This window comes from Pelobates fuscus, chromosome 2 (assembly GCF_036172605.1).
Source record: "Pelobates fuscus isolate aPelFus1 chromosome 2, aPelFus1.pri, whole genome shotgun sequence".
Taxonomy (NCBI): Eukaryota; Metazoa; Chordata; class Amphibia; order Anura; family Pelobatidae; genus Pelobates; species Pelobates fuscus.
The window spans coordinates 204,175,518-204,200,150 of NC_086318.1; the positions used below are offsets into that span (position 1 = coordinate 204,175,518).

General features: G+C 41.7%; 1 protein-coding gene and 1 non-coding gene across 4 annotated transcripts in view; one reads left to right on the forward strand and one right to left on the reverse strand.

The window, feature by feature from the left end:
• The window catches only part of TTC27 (tetratricopeptide repeat domain 27), a 559,369-nt gene that overhangs the window by 154,191 nt on the left and 380,545 nt on the right, over positions 1–24,633 (forward strand). For all 3 annotated transcript variants that reach the window (XM_063443110.1, XM_063443111.1, XM_063443112.1), the window contains one exon: positions 16,262–16,426. In XM_063443110.1, coding sequence (XP_063299180.1) covers positions 16,262–16,426 — 165 coding nt within the window. The remainder of the gene's footprint in view (positions 1–16,261; positions 16,427–24,633) is intronic.
• LOC134593905 (small Cajal body-specific RNA 11) lies at positions 21,590–21,724 on the reverse strand. Its single transcript, XR_010090315.1, has one exon. It is a non-coding gene; the product is annotated as a small Cajal body-specific RNA 11 (non-coding RNA).

A 24,633-nucleotide genomic window follows, 5' to 3' on the forward strand; every position in this document is an offset into this window, starting at 1 on the left:
CATCAGCTCTGTCAATAAATCAATCAGCCAGGGGAGGTGTGGCTAGGGCTGCATAAACAGAAACAAAGTGATTTAACTCCTAAATGACAGTGAATTGAGCAGTGAAATTGCAGGGGAACGATCTATACACTAAAACTGCTTTATTTAGCGAACGTAATTTAGGTGACTATAGTGTTCCTTTAATCTGGGTGCCTGGTCAAGCTAGGTTTAACCCTTTTTGCTGTAAACATAGCAGTTTTAGAGAAACTGCTATGTTAACCTATGGGTTAATCCAGCCTCTAGTGGCTGTCTCATTGACAGCCGCTAGAGGCGCTTCCACGCTTCTCACTGTGATTTTCACAGTGAGAAGACGCTTGCGTCCATAGGAAAGCATTGAGAATGCTTTCCTATGGACTGGCTGAATGTGCGCATTCAGCCGATGACGGAAGAAGAGGGAGGAGAGTCCCAGCGCTGAGGGAGCCCGGCACTGGAAAAAAGGTAAGGGATTAACCCCTTCCTCCCCCTTCAGCGCCACAGGAGTGGGGCCCTGTGGGTGGGGGCACCCTCAGGGCAATATAGAGCCAGGAAAACGAGAGTGTTTTCCTGGCACTATAGTGATCCTTTAAGAATATAACAAATCTTTTATTTTTAGAAAATAAAAACAAAGGTAAATCGGATATCACGGTCTGGAGCGCTTATAAAAGCATAGTTAGAGGGCACTTGATACAAATGGCAGCCACTGCAAATAAAAAATGATTACCGCCTCTCTTTAAACTATATATAACATTAAGCGAATATAAGAGGCAGAATAAAACAACACCTTCCACACAAATAGCAAGGAAGATTGCCGAAACAGATAAATATTCAGCTAATGAATAAAGCAACCTAACAGCTAGAAGCACTACAATCCAAGTGGTATCTAAAAGGTAACAAGCCAGAAACACTAATGTCTAATAAATAAAAAAGAGAAACATAAAAGAGTAATATTTAAAATAAAAATCAAAGAAACCTATTTAATGGCCCCAGAAAAAATAGGTAGAGCGTTTCAGAGATTTTTTTCAGAATCTATGTAACCTACCAGAAGAAATATTTGGCAGAGAAAAAGAGATTGAGGAATTCTTTGAAAACGTACCCATGCCAAAAATCCTACTCGACCAATTAAAGCTGATAAATCTGCTTATAACAGAAGTAGAGGTCAGTAAATCCATAGATAAGCTTAACATAAAGACTGCCCCAGGCCCAGATGGCTTCATAAATAAATTCTATAAACTAATGAAAGACCAACTAAAAAGGGAACTTACCACCATTTTCAACTATACAATGAAAACAGGAAGCTGTCCTGGGGAGTTGTTGAGAGCAAATTTTATCCCCATCCCAAAAGTAGATAAAGACTTAGAACTGATCTGCAATTATAGACCTATATTACTAATCAACACAGATATTAAAATATTATCTTCTATCCTTTCTGATAGATTAAAAATAGTCGTACCACAATTAATTAATAATGACCAAGTTCAATTCATACCAGGGAGGTCTTCAATCAACAATCTTAGAAAAATAATAAATACATTAGAAGAAATGGAGATTAATGGAACCCCTCTAATGTTACTGTCAATAGACACAGAGAAAGCATTTAACAGGGTTGGATGGGGTTATATGGTTGCCACTTTAAAACAATTTGGAATTACTGGATCAATATTAACGGGATGCTATAGTCACCAAAGCAACTTTGGTGTAATGAAGCAGTTGTGGTGTAGATATAATGCCCTCTGTCTTACTGCTCAATTCTCCACCATGTAGGAGTTAAATCACTTTGTTTATTCATCCCTAGGCAAACCTCCCTGCATGTGACTTACACAGCCCTCCTAAACACTTCCTGTAAAGAGTCATCTAATGTTTACACTTCTTTTATTGCAAATTCAGTTTAATCTAACATTTATCTCAAGTTTTGTTATTAGCTTGCTATATCCTGCAGAAGCCTCCTGTGTGTGATGAAAGTTCATTTTACATAGGAGGAGATAAACACTTTTACATTAAGTTATACCTGACTGAACAATTTTTTCATAAAGGCTTTGTCAGTCACAGCCAGGGGAGGTGTGGCTAGGGCTTCATAAACAGAAACAAAAGTGATGTAACACCTGAATGGCAGTAATTGAGCAGTGAAATTTCAGGGGCATGATCTATACACCAAAACTAATTCATTAAGCTAAAGTTGCTTTGTTGACTATAGTGTCCCTTTAATTGAAATAGGCTTTTATGAATTAATTTTATTTATTTTAATTTATCAATTTTATGCAATCTCCTCAACTCTTCAGTTTCTAATTTTTTATCAGCACAAGAATTAGAGGAGACACTCACAAGGGCCTTAAATGTACTCACACTTTTTATAGGAAGCCATGAAAGAGCAGCAGGCAGGGCAGCTGACAGTTTGAGACTTCAGAGCTGAAATTCATATAATTTTTTGCAACAACAACAAAATGTTTGCACATAAAGGCAAATACCATGAAATCAGCACTGAGGTTGTATCCTCACTCAAGGATCTGTTTTTATTTTCCTACATGTTTTCATTAAATGAGAGCTCTCAAGGGCCCACCTGCTTTGCTCTTTATGGCACCAATAAGTTTCCAGAATTACATGATAGATCATTGTGATAAATAAGGGATGCCAATTATGAGAAATAGCGGAGATTATTATTATTATTGCCATTTATATAGCGCCAACAGATTCCGTAGCGCTTTACAATATTATTAGAGGGGGATTTAACTATAAATAGGAGCTTGGTTGCTTCATCTAAGTGTTGCTTCTAAGTGTGTGTGTGGTTGGAGATATTCTGGAGATAAACTGGAGGTAATCCGAGGTATTCAGGAGGATAAATAAAAAGTTAAGGTTTGTTTGATTTAAATTATTCACCTCATTGGAATGGCAGACTTAGTTCAGTGTAATAGTTGCTTTGCATTTGTTTCACGTTCCACTTTTTGGAGGTTTGGTTGTTGTCTAATCTGTAGACAGTTTTCTATTTTGCGGCAGGAGATTGTATTTTTGAAGTCTGAGATTTGTAAATTATCTGGTAAACAAACTCAGGCTGGAACTTCTGCAAAGCCACTGCCGCAGAGAAATACTAGGAATGGCAGATGGATTACTGTAGGATCTGGTAGACTTGGAGTTGTGGATAAAAGGCATATTGCACAGTCTGTTGCTCTACATAATTCATTCTCTGCACTTTCAGAGTGTAGTGGTGTTGTGCAGAGAGGCACTGAGGCTAGTGGTGTTGTGCAGAGAGGCACTGAGGCTAGTGGTGTTGTGCAGAGAGGCACTGAGGCTAGTGGTGTTGTGCAGAGAGGCACTGAGGCTAGTGGTGTTGTGCAGAGAGGCACTGAGGCTAGTGGTGTTGTGAAGAGAGGCACTGAGGCTAGTGGTGTTGTGCAGAGAGGCACTGAGGCTAGTGGTGTTGTGCAGAGAGGCACTGAGGCTAGTGGTGTTGTGCAGAGAGGCACTGAGGCTAGTGGTGTTGTGCAGAGAGGCACTGAGGCTAGTGGTGTTGTGCAGAGAGGCACTGAGGCTAGTGGTGTTGTGCAGAGAGGCACTGAGGCTAGTGGTGTTGTGAAGAGAGGCACTGAGGCTAGTGGTGTTGTGAAGAGAGGCATTGAGGCTAGTGGTGTTGTGCAGAGAGGCTTGGTGAGGCCTAATAGAAAGCAGTTGTTGGTGGGGGATTCCATCATAAGAGGTGTGGAGATGGACAATGGTGGTCTTGTGAGGTGTCTTCCCGGAGCTACTGCTCACAGAGACAGGAGACGTATCGGTAATATTGTTAAGCAAGCAAAGCAGGAAGGGGAATTGGATGTACTTGTCCATTTAGGGACAAATGACTTGGCTTGCAATGAGGTTTCAGAGGTTAAGGAAGTTTTTAGTGTTTTTGCCAATGATATACGGCAGGTTGCTTCCACATTGTCATTCTCTGAAGTTCTGCCTGTGCATAACACTCAGAATGACAGGCGGATGCGTATTAGGGACTTTAACTTGTGGCTTGGTGAATGGTGTCGGGAGCAAGGATTTGGCTTTATTGCTCATGGTAGCTCTGTTTGGAATGGAAATAAACTGTACAAAAAAGATGGTTTGCATCTTTCTCAAAAGGGAACAAATGTTCTCAGTGAGCAGTTCAGAGGTTTTGCTAGGATGTATTTAAACTAGGAGGGGGGGGCAAAAGGGTGATAAAACATCAATCCAATTGTCCCCCAAAACAAGGACAGAAGGTGCCTGTAGCAAGTGTGTTAAAAAATGATAAGCTTAGAGTCATGTCTACAAATGCTCGCAGTTTAGGGAATAAGATCCATGAACTTGTGGCAATAATGGCAACTGATAGTGTAGATTTAGTCGCTGTTACTGAGACATGGTATAATGAGAAAAATGACTGGGACATAGCAATACCAGGGTACTCTTTATATAGAAAAGACAGGGAAGGCAAAAAAGGGGGAGGGGTGGCCCTGTATGTAAAGAATAGCATAAAAACTAGCCTAATAAAGGTTAGTGAGGCAAACATAGAGTCAGTTTGGGTTACGTTAGAATTTGGTAATCACACAGTAACTCGTGTAGGTGTGATTTATAGGCCCCCAGGACAAATTGAAGAGTTAGATAATCTACTAGTTGAAGAAATAGCTAAAATGACAATGAAGGGGGAAGTTATCATCATGGGTGACTTTAATCTTCCTGATATAAATTGGAAAACAAAAATAGCTACTTGTGCCAGGAGCACACATATTCTAAACTCCCTACTGGGATTGTCTCTAAAACAAGTCGTTGAGGAGCCAACTCGTAAAGAGGCCATACTAGATTTAGTGTTAACAAATGGAGATTTGGTATCAGATATTACTGTAGGTGAAAGTTTAGGATCCAGTGATCATCAGTCAGTGTGGTTTAATATAAGAACAGTGACTGAGTCACACCACACAAAAACAAAAGTTTTAGACTTTAGAAAAACAGACTTTTCCAAAATTAGAATATGTGTAAAGGAGTCATTATCAGACTGGAGCAATTTAAATGGAGTCCAAAAGAAATGGGATTATTTAAAAGTTGCACTACTGAAGGCAACAGAAAATTGCATTAGGCTTGTCAGTAAAAGCAAAAAATTCAAGAAACCACTGTGGTACTCCACAGATGTAGCCAAAATAGTAAAAAACAAAAAGTTAGCATTTAGTAATTATAAAAAAAACCCAGAGTGAGGAAGACAGAATGACCTATACGATTAGGCAGAAAGAGGCTAAGCAAGTTATAAGAGCTTCCAAATCACACACAGAAGAGAAAATAGCACAGTGTCAGGGTACCTGAGGCCTCTACCTCTAAGGGAGGTAGAGACTTGGTGGTTTATCCGTCCAGGCGAGCTGTTTCCTCCGTTCCTCGCGGTTCATCCAGCCACTTAAACACCGGCCGCGAGGAATCCACATCCTTTTCTAGCAGGACGCTCAATACGTGACGTCATGACGCTATCACGAGCGACCTGTCACTCAAGTGTCCGATATCCAATCGGCACTTGTCAGAGGCGTGCTTACCATCCGGAGCCAGGGTATTTAAGCTTACTTCTCTCTTCAGCTCATTGCCCTGTCGTGGTTCTAGCTTGTCTAGTCACTCAGTGCTCTGGTATTCTAGTTTGCTCTATTTGGTTTTGACTCGGCTTGTTGTACTTCCCTGCTTCTCTGTTCTCCCTTGACCCGGCTTGTCTCTCGCTTATCTGTCTTCCCGTTCCCTCGACCTCGGCTTGTCTCTGACTATTCTCTATTACTCTCGGTACGTTAGTCCGGCCATTCTAAGGCCCGGTATACGTACCTTTCCACTCTTTGTACTCTGCGTGTTGGATCCCTGTCCCGATCCTGACATTACGACAGGGCCAATGGATCCTGCAGGTACAAACAGTCAGCCTGGTTCTTCTGATCTCAGGTTTGACGCCATGGAGCATAGGATGGATCAGATGGCTCTAGCACTACAGGCACTTTTGTCTCGTGCTAGTAACCCACCTGAGGAGACACGTACTCCTTCTATTTCTCCTGCAGTCTCAGGTCTAGAGGTAGCCACTGTAGGTGCTTCTTCCCGTATTACCCCACCAGTACGTTATGGCGGGTCACCAGAGAAGTGCCGTGGTTTTCTGAACCAGATTAGCATCCATTTCGAATTACAACCCCGCTCTTATCCTACAGATAGAGCGAAGGTTGGATTTGTTATTACTTTACTCATTGAGAAAGCTCTGAGATGGGCCAATCCTTTATGGGAGAATGATAATCCACTAGTCTATAATTATAATGCCTTTGTAGCTGCGTTTAGAAGAACTTTTGACCCTCCTGGTAGAAAGGTCAATGCAGCTAGATTACTGTTGCGCCTTAGACAGGACAATCGAACACTTGTGGACTATGCACTAGAGTTCAGGTCCTTGGCGGCAGAAGTTAAGTGGAACGAACAGGCTTATATAGATGTGTTTCTGAATGGGTTATCAGATGTAATTCTTGACGAGGTCGCTACTAGAGAACTCCCTGAGAATTTGGAGGATTTAATTTCTTTTATATCTCGTATTGATGAACGCATAAGAGAGAGGCAGAACACTCGAGATAGGACCCGTAGACCCTCCTTTAAACTAGCGCCTACCTTTCAAAATTCTGAGTTCGAGGACTTACGTATTTCTGAACCTATGCAGATAGGCAGTACTCATCTCACAGAGAGAGAGAGACAGTACAGAAGAAGGGAGGGTTTATGTATGTATTGTGGAGTCAGAGGACATTTACACCTAAATTGTCCTAATCGTTCGGGAAACGCTCGCACCTAAGTTTCTCTAGAGGACAGGCCTTGGGTGTTTCTACTTTGTCCTCTATTCACAACTACAAAGAGTTCAGGCTTCTGTTACCCGTTTCTTTGAGGTGGGAGAAGGGAGTAGTAAAGACTATGGCACTAATCGATTCTGGAGCTGCTGAGAGCTTTATAGATCAGGGTTTTGTTGCCAAGCATGCTATCCCATCCCAGTTAAAAGAGACACCACTGGCTGTTGAGGCCATCGATGGTAGACCGTTACTTGAGCCTGTTATTTTCCATGAGACCATACCGATTAACTTAACTGTTGGCATCCTACATAAAGAGGATATATCCTTAATGCTCATTTCTTCTCCGTCTATTCCCATAGTCCTGGGGTACTCCTGGTTGAGGAAACACAACCCTATTATTAATTGGGAGTCAGGGGAGATAGTTTCGTGGGGAAAGAATTGTCAAGAAAAATGCTTGCGGAAGGTCTTACCTCTCGGATTAACTAACACATCGACTACCTCTGACAATCCTACAGAGACACAAATTCCGCCTCAGTATCTAGATTTAAAGGCAGTATTTGACAAAAAGAAAGCCGATACCTTACCCCCACACAGGTCCTTTGATTGCAAAATTAACCTACTCCCTGGTACCATGCCTCCCAGAGGTCATGTATACCCATTATCTACAAAAGAGAACTCAGTTCTAGAGGAGTATATTCACGAGAATTTAGACAAGGGATTCATCAGGAGGTCCTCCTCCCCTGCCGGGGCTGGATTTTTTTTTGTTAAAAAGAAAGATGGTTCTTTGAGACCTTGTATTGATTATCGAGGCTTGAATAAGATAACCATTAAAAATGCCTACCCGATTCCCTTGATCACCGAACTCTTCGATCGTTTGAAGGGCTCTACAATTTTCACCAAGTTAGACCTCAGAGGGGCATATAACTTGGTGAGAATCCAGCAGGGACATGAGTGGATGACGGCATTCAATACTCGATATGGTCACTATGAATATACTGTTATGCCTTTTGGGTTATGCAATGCGCCAGCTGTATTCCAGGATCTGATAAATGAGGTTCTTAGGGAATTTCAGCAAGATTGCGTCATTGTATACCTAGATGATATACTCATTCATTCTAGTGAGATTGAGACTCATCACAAGCAAGTCAGGAGGGTTTTGCACAAGCTTCTCCAGCATGGCTTGTACTGCAAGTTTGAGAAATGTAGCTTTGATCAAACCCAGGTAACCTTTCTCGGCTATGTGATCTCTGGGGAGGGATTTAAGATGGATCCGGATAAGCTCCAATCCATTCTAGAGTGGCCTTTACCCAAAGGTCTTAAAGCCGTACAGAGATTTATTGGTTTTTCTAATTATTATAGGCGCTTTATTAAGGGCTATTCTTCCATTATCGCACCTATCACTAATATGACCAAACAGGGGGCTGATACTAAGAATTGGACTACTGAAGCTCTCCTTGCGTTCAAAACTCTCAAGGAGCTTTTCGCTTCCGCTCCAATTTTAGTTCACCCCGACACTTCTCTGCCTTTTCTACTTGAGGTAGACGCATCAGAGACTGGTTTAGGTGCTGTCCTATCTCAAAGGTTGGGGGTTGATAAACCATTACATCCATGTGGATTTTTCTCTAAAAAATTGACCGGTACTGAAAGCAGATATGACATTGGTGACAGAGAATTACTAGCGGTTATCAAGGCTTTGAAAGAGTGGAGACATTTATTGGAAGGTACATTACATCCTGTTACCATTCTAACTGACCACAAAAATTTGTCTTATATCGGAGAGGCTAAGCGGTTGTCCTCCAGGCAGGCTCGTTGGTCGTTGTTTCTTACCCATTTCAACTACGTTCTGACTTACAGACCTGGGTCAAAGAATTCTAAAGCCGATGCGCTATCTCGCCAATATGAGCCCTCTGCTTCAGTTGAACCACTTATGTCCTCCATTGTACCCAAATGCAATATTATTGCTAATACCAGTCTCAAAATTCATTCTCCGCTACTTGACCAGATCTTGAAGTCACAACATCTAGCTCCCGGAAACACTCCTGAGGGAAGAAACTTTGTTCCTCCTGAACTTCAACTGGAGCTCTTACAATGTTTTCACGAAAGTAAAATAGCTGGTCATCCTGGTATTCGCAAGACATACTCTTTGATATCCAAGGATTTCTGGTGGCCTTCACTTCGAAAAGATATTGAGGAGTTCGTCGCAGCTTGTGAAACTTGTGCCAAGACTAAACTACCTCATGCATCTCCATGTGGCCTGTTACACCCCTTGGACATTCCTGAGAAACCTTGGTCCTGTTTGTCCATAGACTTTATCGTTGATTTGCCTGCTTCCAAGAGACAGACTGTTATTCTCACGGTGGTGGATAGATTTACTAAGATGGCTCATTTCGTGCCATTACCTAAACTTCCGACTTCTCCTGAATTGGCGGAGATTTTTGCAAGAGAGGTTTTTCGCCTACATGGGATTCCTTCGGAGATTGTTTCTGATAGAGGCTCTCAATTTGTCTCACGTTTCTGGAGATCCTTTTGTTCTCAAATGGGCATCAAATTGAACTTCTCCTCGGCCTATCACCCTCAGTCTAACGGAGCTGCTGAACGTACCAATCAAAAGATCGAACAGTATCTGCGTTGCTTTGTTTCCGAACACCAGGACGATTGGGTCGGTCTGATTCCTTGGGCGGAGTTCGCACACAATAACCTTGTTTGCGATTCAACTCGCTCTAGCCCTTTCTTCATGAACTATGGCTTTCATCCTTCGATTTTTCCTTCGTTTTCCTCTTCTCAGGGGATACCGTCGGTTGATGATCATGTCGCCAACCTGAAGAAATTATGGGATCAGACTCGGCAAATTCTGTTACATAGTTCCTCGTTGTTCAAGAAACACGCTGACAAGCATAGAAGAGCGGCTCCTGTTTTTGTTCCTGGGGATAGGGTATGGTTAAGTACTAAGAATATTCGACTAAAAGTTCCATCTATGAAATTTGCTCCTCGCTACATAGGCCCTTACAGGGTTCTCACTCGTATCAATCCGGTTGCGTATCGCCTTGCTCTGCCACCTGCCTTACGCATTCCTAACTCTTTTCATGTCTCCTTGTTGAAACCTCTTATTTGCAACAAATTCTCCTCTAAGGTCTCCTCGCCTCGTCCTGTTCAGGTGGAGGGTCGGGAGGAGTACGAGGTAAGCTCCATCGTTGATTCCAGAATTTCAAGGGGAAAATTGCAATATCTGGTCAACTGGAGGGGATATGGTCCTGAGGAGAGGAGTTGGGTACCTCAGGAGGACGTTCATGCTTCTCGCCTTCGCAGAGCATTTCACCTCCGCTTCCCATCTCGCCCCGGTTCCTTCCGCCCGGTGGGCGTATCTGAGAGGGGGGGTACTGTCAGGGTACCTGAGGCCTCTACCTCTAAGGGAGGTAGAGACTTGGTGGTTTATCCGTCCAGGCGAGCTGTTTCCTCCGTTCCTCGCGGTTCATCCAGCCACTTAAACACCGGCCGCGAGGAATCCACATCCTTTTCTAGCAGGACGCTCAATACGTGACGTCATGACGCTATCACGAGCGACCTGTCACTCAAGTGTCCGATATCCAATCGGCACTTGTCAGAGGCGTGCTTACCATCCGGAGCCAGGGTATTTAAGCTTACTTCTCTCTTCAGCTCATTGCCCTGTCGTGGTTCTAGCTTGTCTAGTCACTCAGTGCTCTGGTATTCTAGTTTGCTCTATTTGGTTTTGACTCGGCTTGTTGTACTTCCCTGCTTCTCTGTTCTCCCTTGACCCGGCTTGTCTCTCGCTTATCTGTCTTCCCGTTCCCTCGACCTCGGCTTGTCTCTGACTATTCTCTATTACTCTCGGTACGTTAGTCCGGCCATTCTAAGGCCCGGTATACGTACCTTTCCACTCTTTGTACTCTGCGTGTTGGATCCCTGTCCCGATCCTGACACACAGTCAGTAAAAAAGGGGGACAAAACCTTTTTTAGATACATAAATGAGAAAAGAAAAGTAAAACAAGGATTAGTTAGATTAAATACAAAAGAAGGAAGGTATGTAGATGAGGATAAAGGTCTAGCTGACTGCCTCAATGAATATTTTTGTTCGGTATTTACAGATGAAAATGAAGGAAAGGGACCTCAGTTAAGAAAAAGGATAAATGAGTCATTTATTACACGTGAGTTTACAGAGGAAGAGGTTCTATTTCAACTGTCAAAAGTAAAGACAAATAAGTCAATGGGACCTGATGGAATACACCCAAAGCTATTAAAAGAGCTTAGTGGTGTACTAGCAAAACCATTAACAGATTTATTTAACCAATCATTGATAACAGGAGTAGTCCCAGAAGATTGGAAGTTAGCGAATGTTGTGCCCATTCACAAGAAAGGTAATAGGGAGGAGTCGGGCAACTATAGGCCAGTAAGCCTAACTTCAGTAGTGGGGAAAGTGATGGAAACCATGTTAAAGGATAGGATTGTTGAACATCTAAAAACACATGGATTTCAAGATCAGAGACAACATGGGTTTACTTCAGGGAGATCATGCCAAACTAATCTTATTGATTTTTTTGATTGGGTAACTAAAATTATAGATCATGGTGGTGCAGTAGACATTGCTTACCTCGATTTCAGTAAGGCTTTTGACACTGTTGCACATAGAAGGCTTATCAACAAACTACAATCTTTGAGTTTGGATTCCAATATTGTTGAATGGGTAAGGCAGTGGCTGAGTGACAGGCAACAGAGGGTTGTAGTCAATGGAGTATATTCGAAGCTTGGGCTTGTCACCAGTGGGGTACCTCAGGGATCTGTACTTGGACCCATTCTCTTTAATATTTTTATTAGTGATATTGCAGAAGGTCTTGATGGTAAGGTGTGTCTTTTTGCGGATGATACTAAGATATGTAACAGGGTTGATGTTCCAGGAGGGATAAGCCAAATGGAAAATGATTTAGGTAGACTAGAAAAATGGTCAGAGTTGTGGCAACTGACATTTAATGTGGAGAAGTGCAAGATAATGCATCTTGGACGTAAAAACCCAAGGGCAGAGTACAGAATATTTGATAGAGTCCTAACCTCAACATCTGAGGAAAGGGATTTAGGGGTGATTATTTCTGAGGACTTAAAGGTAGGCAGACAATGTAATAGAGCAGCAGGAAATGCTAGCAGAATGCTTGGTTGTATAGGGAGAGGTATTAGCAGTAGAAAGAGGGAAGTGCTCATGCCATTGTACAGAACACTGGTGAGACCTCACTTGGAGTACTGTACACAGTACTGGAGACCCTATCTTCAGAAGGATATTGATACCTTAGAGAGAGTTCAAAGAAGGGCTACTAAACTGGTTCATGGATTGCAGGATAAAACTTACCAGGAAAGGTTAAAAGATCTTAACATGTATAGCATGGAGGAAAGACGAGACAGGGGGGATATGATAGAAACATTTAAATACATAAAGGGAATCAACACAGTAAAGGAGGAGACTATATTTAAAAGAAGAAAAACTACCACAACAAGAGGACATAGTCTTAAATTAGAGGGACAAAGGTTTAAAAATAATATCAGGAAGTATTACTTTACTGAGAGGGTAGTGGATGCATGGAATAGCCTTCCAGCTGAAGTGGTAGAGGTTAACACAGTAAAGGAGTTTAAGCATGCGTGGGATAGGCATAAGGCTATCCTAACTATAAGATAAGGCCAGGGACTAATGAAAGTATTTACAAAACTGGGCAGACTAGATGGGCCGAATGGTTCTTATCTGCCGTCACATTCTATGTTTCTATGTTTCTAATTACAAAAACTTACGGGAATAATAGGTTGAAGAGGACCCTGCTCAATCGAGCTTACATTCTATAGGAGGTGGGATGTAAAACACATTAGGACAGGATACGGGTTAGTTGTAGGTCACCGCTATAGATATTGACTTATATGTAATACTATTTTTTTTATTTTTTTTTGTCCCTTGTCTAATGATATTGACATGGTGGAAAGGGAATCGATTGAGACTTTGTTTAATATGTGTATTTTTATATGTTACAGCTTGATAGAACAACATACAGATACAGATGGCATCAGTGCTTGCTTCTATTTCCTCTCTTATGCCGACAACCAAAAATACAGCCCCCAAATTATCACAGAACTGGCACTTTTTATCCTCACACATAACTATTTCAGTTTTAACTATGAGGTTTACCTACAAACCATGTGCACTAAGATGGCACCCCAATATGCTAATCTGTTTATGGCAGATCTTGAACAGCGATTCCTAGAAATACAGCACACCAAACCATACTGATATTATCGCTATATCGATGATATCTTTATAATTTGGACTGAAAGTGAAGAAAAAACGATACAGTTCCATGACTCTTTTAACTCATTCCGTCCATCAATCAAACAAAAAAAATAATATTCCACTAGATCTGTGAATTTTCTGGACACCACTGTGACATGTTTTTTTACAACTTTATAGAAAGTAGACATGCCTTTTTATGTTCAAAAACAAAACAAAAAAACATTTCCGTTAATCTAGAATGCATGGGAAGGCATGTCCACATGCTGTGAGCATCATGACTGTTTGCTTTTTATGTACCAAGCAGTGTGCATTAAATACAAAAACAGTATGCGACGACCTAAGCCTTTGGAGACTGTATATGAGCGTTTTGACAATTTCCATAGACAGTGCTTAAAGGAACACTATAGTCACCTAAACAACTTTAGCTTAATGAAGCTGTTTTAGTGTATAGTAGATCATGCTTCTCGGGTTTCATTGCTCAATTCACTGCCATTTAGGAGTTAAATCACTTTGTTTTTGTTTATGCAGCCCTTGTCACACCTCCTCTGACTCTGATTGACACAGCCTTCATGGAAAAAAACTGCTTTCACTTTCATTCATATGTAATTTACCTTAAACAATTGTATCTCTTTCTCTGGAAATTAATCACATACAGGAGGCTCTTGCAGGGTCTAGCAAGCTATTAACATAGCAGGGGATAAGAAAAGCTAAATTAAACAGAACTTGCAATAAAGGAAGGATAAACTTTAGATGACTTTTTACAGGAAGTGTTTCGGAAGGCTGTGCAAGTCACATGCAGGAAGGTGTGACTAGGGTTCATAAATAGAGGGATTTAACTCCTAAATGGCAGAGAATTGAGCAGTGAGACTGCAGGGACATGATCTGTACACCAAAACTGCTTCATTAAGCTAAAGTTGTTTTGGTGACTATAGTGTCCCTTTAATAGAAAACTACGAGAGCTCTATCATCAGCTATACATTTGCATTTCCGTGCGTAATCCACATGACATATATAAGAATATTTGCACACTTAACCTAGAGTATTCAGTGTATTTTTTCTTTATTTAATTTTTTTCATATAAAATAGCTATATGATTTAGTACACCCATCATTATGGTGTTAATGTGTACTCATATATTCTAGATTATGTACTTCAATATACATGAAGTCAGTGTCTAATGGCCACTCATCTGCTTTTTCTTAAGTATTCCAGAATAAGTTTGTGTATTAAAAAATAAATACAATTATTTTCTTTGGCTTGCAGCCCATATGTCTTGACACTAACAATGATATCATCACAGCTGTATCAATTTAAATGCCTAGCGCCATAGTACGGTATATGTCTGCAAGGCTGGTATTAATTTTATTTCCACTTCATTTTTCAGAGACACATCCATAAAATGAAATAACGACAGCTCTCTCTCTCTCTAATATTTCTGAAGCCATACACCTATGCAATTAGTTTTTTTTCCTAAACCTCTTCCTTTATACTTATTTGTGGGCCTCAGGACCTGTGTGTGTTAAACCAAAATCTTTCTAAACTGATGTTGTTCACTCAGAACATAGAGGACTTGAGTCTGCACCTTTTCAGAATCCAGAATATGTTCAAATTGTACATAATGTACAACAATGTGCTCGTAATTATCTTTGCAATGCACCAGTGGCTAAACTAAAGGGTGAAAAATGTTTGGAAAAATATTTTCCGAATACAAGAAATAAAAAAATATTTATCGTTTCCAGTTAGGAGCATTCACGAGTTTATATATAAAATGAAAATATTAGAGGTGTAATATAATATGTTTTTCTCATTTGATACTTCAGATGCCAAGTGGCTCATCACTTTACTCTTATCAGTTGTTTTACCAGGGACAAATCACAGCAGACTAAAATGACTTGAGTGCCCTGCTAAGATGTAAGAATTGTTGTATTTTAGATTTTGCTGGTATAACCCTGAAGGATCTCTTGGTACTAAGGCCTCCCTATGAGTTGTATTGATTTATTGACTTTTGCTGTGGGCAGGTTAACTCATGAGTAATGTGTAAGTCAGTGGGAACAGAAGAAGGATATCTCAGCTGGAAAGAGAAGAACTTCACAATCAGTAGATTAGCCCACTGTTTACAGCTGCGTTTAGTCTGACTGGGAGAATTCAAAGTGAAGTTAGTAATGCCTTCAATTCCGCTACTCTGGCATTAAATTTGAAATTCACTTTGAATTCTCACTTTAATAAATAGGCATTTAAAGGAACACAATAGTATCAGGAATACAAATGTGGATTCCAGACACTATAGTTGTAACATCGCTATTTAGGGGGCTGGCCCCCTTTTCCCCTCTGTTAAAAAGGTGTTTTACTCTCCTTATTTCCAGCACCATGCCGGTCTCTGGTGGATGGCTAGCCCCTGCTCTACCTCCTTGGCGATCATATTTGATGATCTTAGCCAATCTAATGCTTTCCTATAGGAAACAGTTGTAGGCCGTTGTGCATGCGTAGCAAAATGCTGCGCTGTACTGTGCCAATCAACGTCTCCTACTAGAGATGCATTGAATCAATGCATCTCTGTGGGGAGTGTTGAGAGTCTCTGCTGAACGTCATTGTGCAGCACTGACTCAGGTGGCACCTCTACTGGCCATTGTAGTGATTGCCACTAGAGGTGTCCCTAGGGAGCAATGTTAACACTACCCTGTCTCTGAAGCAGCATGTATATCCTGGAGTCTCTGTTCCAGGCAGCAAACAGCAGACACTGGACAAGAGGTAGGGATGGGGGTTTTAGTAAAGGCAGAGTAAGGCTCCCATCAGGCATGCACATGTCGGCAGGTGCCTACTCTCCATCATGGGAAATACAGCCCTGGTTTGTCACACATTGTTGGTGGGCTTGAGGCACCTGCTTAAAAACTACTGCTCTGAGAGATTAATTTTTTTTGCCATTCTGAAAATGTATTTTCAATGAAAAACTAACTAACTAAGGAATTACATATTTATTTATTTTTATTCTTTTCTTTTTTTGTTTTTTAAAATAACTAACCTTTGTTCCCTTCTTCTTACAGTATGCATATTTAAATATTTAATACACATGGGCTAAAGCTTAGAAAATATGATCAGACACTGTTTAAATGTGTTTTGTTTTGACTAGGAATAATGGACCATATGTTTCTCATTTATTTATTAAATTATTATTTACTGGATAACTTGCTTTCATATTTTTTTTTCATAGTTCCAAAAATTGAGAACTTATTTATGGGAGAAGCTTCCAGAGGCTTGTACGTGCAACTATATCTTGAGTGTGGATACACATGTCTCTATTATTATGACTATAAAAAGGCGAAGGAGCATCTTCACAAAGCCCGAGACATGACTAATCTACAGGTTAATCTAACTGGTAAGTTGTTGTTATTTTAAAATTAAACAGTCACCTTTTTGTTTGTCACACAATGAGGAAGCACACTGCTATTATGGTGTATTTTTCTTTTTTTACATTATAATACAATTTGGGCGGGGGAGGAAAAGAAAATCCGAAATTAATGCAAAGCAGTGTGATCAGGTGGAAGCGTATATCATAGAAGATATAAACATTTCTGTGTCACTTGTACATACCCTAAAATGATGCTCCTATTAGAACATCTTGCACCTTTGACAATTATGTTATGCTTGTGATGGCTACTTTGTCAGTTGACTACCAAGGTGCATCTGAAACCCACTCATGGCCTTTTTACCCAAATGAGCCTGCATAGGAAAACAGAATTCTGGCACTGTGCATGATCCTTTGCTTCAATTATTCATATTAGAATTCAAGATTCATCATCCCTTAGACATTTCTGAATTCTATGCTTTAGCACAGATTAATTAATCAGTGGCTCAGTTATTTTCACTGATATGACTGGTAGGGATATTTTTCACCTGTTGGAGTAGAGATTCAAATGTATGTTCTACATTATTTAGCTACTTATGTTGGCATAAAACAATATTTGAGTTCTTGAAGGGTAAATGCCAATTCCATGGCAAGTACAACATTAAATGAAACACTGAAAATCACATACAACATTAAAGGGACACTATAGTAACTAAAACAACTTTAACTTAATAATGCAGTTGTGGTGTATTGGTCGTGCCCCTGCAGTCTCACTGCTCAATTCTTTGCAATTTAGGAGTTAAATCACTTTGTTTATGCAGCCGTAGTCCCTCCTCCCAGCATGTGACTTACACATCCTTTCCAGAAACTTCCTGTAAAGAGTCATTTAATGTTTACACTTCCTTTATTGTAAATTTCGTTTAATTTAGCATTTCTTTTCTCGTGCTTTGTTAATAGCTTAATTACAGTTCTATCTACAGAGCAGGAGATAAAAACTTTTAAGGCAAGTTACAACTGATTGAAAATTAAATAATTTTGTTTTCATAAAGGCTGCCTCAGTCTCAGCCAGGGGAGGTGTGGCTAGGGCTGCAAAAACAAAAGTGATTTAACTGTTAACTGTGAAGTAGCAGTGAAACTTCAGAGGCATGACATATACACAAAAGCAGCTTCACTAAGCTAAATTTGTTTTGGTGACTACAGTGTTGCTTTAAACAGATACTCCACTTCCAAAATGAATAATAAATACATACATAGATAAATTAAAAATCACTGTTTAGTAAAATTATTCTCAATTACATTTTTTTTTATTGGAGGGTGTTTTTAAAAGCAGCTTGCAAAAACTGCTACTTGTCTGCAGCCTTTGCAAGTCCTCCTATGCCTGACACTGGGCAGAGCAACCACCATCAAGCAGTGTATTTTCCCCAACTGTCACCAGTGACGGCTGCAGGAAATTTGATCTCAGTGCTTGACCTAAATGCTGTACTTGCGCGGATGAGCATGAGTACAATAGGATGACGACACGTGCCCATGTAAATAATAGGCAAATGTAATAATTGTCAAAGAATTGAGGCAAAGGCGGGCAATATTTTAAAAGTGAAAGTTACAGGATTTGGAGACCAACTGGATGTGAGGAGAAAAGTTAAGACCGGAGTCCAAAGTTACACCAAGGCAGTGAGCATGAGGTGTTGTGTTAATAGGTGTCCCAATGACATACATGAAGAGAGATGGAAATGTACTATTTGAGGTGAGGATAGACGAGATATTCAATTTTACAAATATTTAGTTTTATAAAAACTGGAAGAAACCTAGTTAGATTAGAGATGAAGAGAGCACGCTTGTGATGTGTTCCAGGATGGCAGGAGAGAGGTCAGGGGAAGAGAGATAAACCTGAGTATTGTCAGTATATATATATAACGAATAAAGAGGTGCACTCACAGGTCTTCTTCCAAACGTGAAGTTTATTCTGTTATTTCAAGGTTGTCCCAACGTTTTCAAGGTCCCTTGAACCTATATATATTTTGGATTTCAATGACATATATATATATATGTCATTGAAATCCAAAATAAATAAAATGAGGAGCACAAAATAGAGCCTTTAGGTACATCAACTAAGACGAGGAGTGGGGAGGAGGTGGCACCAGAAAAGGAGACACTAAAGGAGCATTCAGAACAATATGATAAAAACTAGGAATGTCAGTGTCTCACAGGCCAAGATTGTGAAGGGTTTTAAGGAGAAGAGAGTGGTCAAAAGCAGCAGAAAGGTTGAGAATGTTTTCATGCAATGCTACATTTTCTTTTAAATGTATATTAAAAATGTATCAATTTACAGTGGAAACAAAAACTTTGAAGGAGATTTATGAAGTGTTGTATTCTTAAAAGTGGGACAATCTCCATGGGGACCGGTGCAATGAGCACCACTTTTATATCTTTGCACAACCTTTTCTGAACATGATGAATATATCCTTTTATTTTTGTTTCTTCTCTTCCATTTACTATGTTTGGAGGCATTAATTGTCAGGGTGCCAAGATGGTTGTGCTCAGTTTAAGGATAGAGTTAAATTACCACGGTGTGTACTGCTACATTTAATTTGTCTTTTCAGACCATAAAAAGGTGCAAAAAGACTGCTTCATTGATGTAGGAGGGGCAGCAGCCTCCCAATTTTTATAGCCATAAATAGATAAATAAAAACAATCTATTGACATGATAAGGACTACTGATAAATGTGTGTTATATAAAATAGTATTCTGCAGTTTCCTCCATCTTTATTCATGGCTGGAGAGACTTTAGTGAGACTAATTTCATGTTAATGATTAACATTAATGCCTAATATTCTTGGTATATGCCCCACAGACATTCTTTGTTTACTATGACAGAATTTGTGACTTCACTCATTGACTTTGCATCGGGTCAGGCAGGGTTTAGGGCCCCACCAGATTTTGCCATCAACTGCCTCCGCTGCTTACACACGTTTGTTACATTTAGAAGTTGCTTTAAGAACAATATTAAAAATATTGGGACGTGAAGCTTACTCAGTTGTTTTTGAAAAATCTAACTATTAGTAATAGGGATGTGGCTTGAATAATCTCTTCAAATGTATGTATGGATATGCATTCTAGCATTGTTTATATAGCAATAAGTACAGTGTATATGTGTGTGTGTGTGTGTGTGTGTATGTATATATATATATATATATATATATATATATATATATATTTATTTTGTGATATGTCTTTGTTGTTGCCAAAACCATGCAGAGTATGTGTATAAGTGGTCCTTGGATGGGTTTCAGAATAGAATTGTGCACAGTTGATTGCTAAAGATAATATGTTTGTGGAGTTCTACAGTTCTAATGAACATAACCAATTCTATAGCCAAGACGTGGTGGTAAATCTTGTGATGTTCTGAATTAATTGAACATGGCAGAATTGAAAAGGAATGTCTGGGCTCTTTGCATTATGTTGTTCCAGAGCCTCCATGACTTAAAAGGCTTGGATTCCGATCTGTAAAACATTTTAAAGAAGTTTGAGGCAAAACACACAGTTAAAGGCATAGAGTTAGTGAAACTTCATATATTTCATATACTAGCGTACTGAAAGCTGATTCTGGGTTTTTCCCCTAATCTGATGTTTTTGGATTGGCATATGATGTTCTTAGTCCGTATTTCTCCTCCGCCACACATGATCATTCTTCTCTTTGTAGAGATATTTATTTTAGAAATGTCCTTTGATATAGTTCCAGAGCCTGAAAGTGATGGCCCATGACACTCAAGGCCAATGTAGAAATTAACAAAATAGACATAACATGATTAAACATAGTTTTCACCAACTATGGTGAAACTTATGGAACACAAGTCAATTCTAATAAATTCTTCCAGTAATCGTATCTATACTACATCCATACTTTTCTATACACATACTACAGTACTGTGAAACGGAGCAGTTAGTTTATACACAGTTATTTGTTACTGTAGCGATGACCATAATCAGGTTTTCAACATTTTTGGGAATTGTTACTGGCTTTCATCTTGGTTAGTAGCTTGGTAATTTCAATATGCCAAACATGGTAGGTGTAATTGTTCCAGATCCATTTTTGTATTAAAATCCATTTCTAGATTCAACCCTTTCCATGAATTGAAGTAGACAATTGGAACTTCTACTTAGCCTCATTTGAATAGCAGTCACATAAATAACACTGCCCTGGCGTACAATAAGGAATATGATAATGATTGTAAAGTATCATGTGTTTGCATTCTGCACTCTTGTTAAAGCGGCACTGTCATGCCGAATCCGTTTTTTTTTTTAAACCCCCCTCCCGCCTCCACTACATCCAATTGACCCCCTAGTCACCCCCAAATGCCCCTAAGCCCCCATATTACCTATTTTTTAATCTTTATTTTCTGCCCCGATCTATATTCAGGGCACCGCCATCTTTGTGTGGGTAGGTGAAGTCCCTGTGGGACACGTCATCTGCCCACACTAGATAGCACTGAGATTCCCGCACATGCCCAGTTAAACACCTGGACATGCGAACGGGAATTTCATCTATTCATTCATTCATCAGACAGACGAATGAAGGAATAGAATAATCAGACAAACAAACGAACACCGAATATCAGTGTTCGTCTGTTCGTTCAGTTTATTACAAGGAGGGAGCTACCGGCACGCAGCTCCCTCCTTGTAATATGTAAAAATAGAAGCGGCAGGGAGAAGTGCTCCCTGCCACTTCCTAAGCCCCCCAGGTCCCCCTCTCACTCTATGGGGGTCAATATGACCCCCATAATAGCACAAGGGAGATTAAAATCTCCCGAATGCCCCCACTCGCTATACCGCGAGTAGGGTCATGTCTACTAAACAGTGAGCAGCCTGTGGCTGCTCACTGTAAAATAAAATTACATAAATTACAATAAGGGGGGGGGCGGACCTATTGTCCTTCCCACCGCCCCCCACCCCTGAGCGGCGGATGGGGGCCATGAAGATAATGAGGGGGGACCTACTGTCCTCCCCCCCAGGCCCCCACCCCTGAGCGGCGGGTGGGGGCCATGAAGATAATGAGGGGGGGGACCTACTGTCCTCCCCCCCAGGCCCCCACCCCTGGGCGGCGGGTGGGGGCCATAATGATAATGGGGGGGAACCTACTGTCCTCCCCACCCCCGGGCGGCGGGTGGGGACCATAAAGATAATAAGGGGGGACCTACTGTCCTCTCCCCCCCGGCCCCCACCCCTGTGCGGAGGGTAGGGGCCATAATGAGGGGGGGGACCTACTGTCCTCCCCCTGGCCCCCACCCCTGAGCGGTGGGTGGGGACACTAAATAAATATGGGGGGGGGAACCTACTGTCCTCCCCCTGGCCCCCACCCCTGAGCGGTGGGTGCCCTAGATAAGAATGGTGGGGGGGACCTACCGTCCTCCCCCCCGGCCCCCACTCCTGAGCGGTGGGTGGGGGCTCTAAAAAAACAATAAGGGGGGGACCTACTGCCCCCCCCCCCCGGCCCCCATCCCTGAACAGAGGGTGGGGCCATAAATGACCCCCCCCCGAATCAAGGTGACTAGGGGTCCCATGCACCTAGTCACCCCCCCCCCCACCCTAATCAAACTATCCCCTACCTACCCCCCTCACCCTAAAAATAGTGAGGTGGGAATAAAATAACTAACCTGTAAAAAAAAATTAAACTTGCCATTTGACATCTTCTTTTTTCTAAATTCTTAATTTTTCAGCCCCCCAAAAAGGCCAAATAAAAAGCCATCATACCCGTAGAACTTAAATAAAATAAAAAACCCGAGCGCAAAAAAAAAAAACCTGACGAAAAAGAAAAAACCCCAGCGCAAAAAAAAATCCATCTTCACCCATGAAGGGCTCCGCGCAGACTGAGCTACACAGGGCGGGGGAAGGCTTATAAAGCCTTGCCCCGCCCTGCAATTAGGCTAAGAACACTCTGATTGGTGGGTTTAAGCCAATCAGAGTGCTCTTTGTCATTTTACACAGCGTGGGAAAGTTCTTTGGAATTTTCCCACACTGTGTAAAATGACACAGAGCACTGTGATTGGATGGCTTGAAAGCCATCCAATCACAGTGCTCTGTGTCATTTTACACAGCAAAGAAAAACGTTACCTGCGCTTTCTCCTTAATCCCTATGTATATTTAGACAAATGGAGGTCATTTAGTTGCTCCAATGGCCATTGGAGGGAATGCCCGCCTGCCAACGTCAAGGCAGACCCCCCTAAGCGGGTCCTAACACTGACCCTTCAGCCTGCTTCCTTGAGCTTCTGGCAAAGATATCTCTAATGAGACAGAAAGGGGTATTTTTTATATACACCCCTATACTTATTAACCCTTAATAGGGAACACATGGGATGGGTAGCAGCATTGTAACCAGGCTGTGTGATACAAAGTTCTTTGGAATTTCCCCACGCTGTGTAAAATGACACAGAGCACTGTGATTGGATGGATTTCAAGCCATCCAATCACAGTGCTCTGTCTCATTTTACACAGCGTGGGAAAGTCTTTGGAATTTTTCCACGCTGTGTAAAATGACACAGAGCACTGTGATTGGATGGCTTGAAATCCATCCAATCACAGTGCTCTGTGTCATTTTACACAGCGTGGGAATTATTTTGTAATAATTTCTTGTCCATTAGAGAGGTGGACCTGGTATATTTTACGGTCTGATGATAGAATAAAGAAATTCTTCTTGTATATCTCTTTATAAAATGTGATTCTTTGTTAAACTAATTTGCATATGCCCGCCCAGAATCCTTTGTGGTAGGAACAGCACTGCAGATTTGTGATTTCTGTGGGAAAAGCTAGTCTTATGGCTTGACTGGTGTGCAGATTTTTGTTTAACATTGTATTACGTAACTATCTGTATAATACAGTAGTCAACTGAATGAGCCTGTAAACGTAACATGCACAGCTGGAGCAGAAAGGGAAAGTTCATCCTAATTGAGGTTTGTATGATTCTTGGAACAGGCACAAAAAGTGCATACATCCCCTCCACTCCCTACCCTTGCCTCGCGCCAGCGCCCAAGGGGACTCGACTGACCCCCCCCCGACCAACAGGACTCGACTGACACCCCCCCCCCCCCCAACCAATAGGACTCGGAATGTACGTTAAGGGCCCCCACCCACACAAGACTAGCCTCCCGAGGCCTGAGCGCAGCCACGAGAGGGACCGATAGGCCCGCGCGAGTAGCATAGCGACACCAGACTCCACAGGCGGACATAAGCGGGTGGGAGACAGAGCGGGGAGAGACACACTCGCTGCACACAACTAGACAAGCGATAGGACATAGCCGGGCTCTAAAACTAGACGGACATCGGACGAGACCAGTGGGCCCCACCATAGTACTGATAGGATCACTCAGGGGGGTGACCCGTACAGGGACCCCTTACCCCCGGCCAAGACATAAGCGACGCAGGCAGCCCAAAGGTGGCTCTCTCCACCCAGGACGGCTCTGGGACGCTACGACACCCATCCCCAAGACACAGATGGTGGGAGACACTGCCCGTACATCAGGCCGACGAGGCCGTGACCCTAGGGAAAGTGACGCTCCACAGGGCAATCCCACCTACCACCCTCCCCCTAGGGGAACGGGCACGACCCACACCTCGAACCGAGGAACCACAACCCAACCGCACATCGAAATGCACCCCCCGGTCTGCCACCCCCCCGCCCAAGACCACGGGGCGGGTGTGGGGGCCGTGGGGTGGGCATTGGGAATAGTGACATCCTTAGTTGACCTCCAGGGGCCGACTCCACCAACCCACACGGACTCAATCACCTGCGGAGCCCCAACAATAGGCCAGTAACTCAACGGAGGGAATGATATGGGGGAAGGGTATACTAGATGGGGTCTTTAGCAAACCATTGTTATGTCAAAAAATGTTTGTACTGTTACCTAAACATAAAACTAAATAAAGAATGTCAAAAAAAAAAAAAAAAAGTGCATACATTTGGCCCAGTATTTTGAATGTATTCAACAGATAATGCAATAAATAAAATATGGCAAACAATTACATTAGAAATAAGTGCAAGAAAGCACAGAGGTTTGGGTGCTTAGATTGATCCTTTCAGTTTATATTTGTTGATATTTAATACAGGGCTCGACGACATCCCAGGTCGCCATGGCGACTAGGAATTTTGTCCTGGCTCCTGAAATTGGTCGGCCTGTTCCCTCCCTCCTCCCACAGGGGAATTGCAAGCTTGAAGGGCAGCATTTAAAGACTGCCAGCTTGCCGCC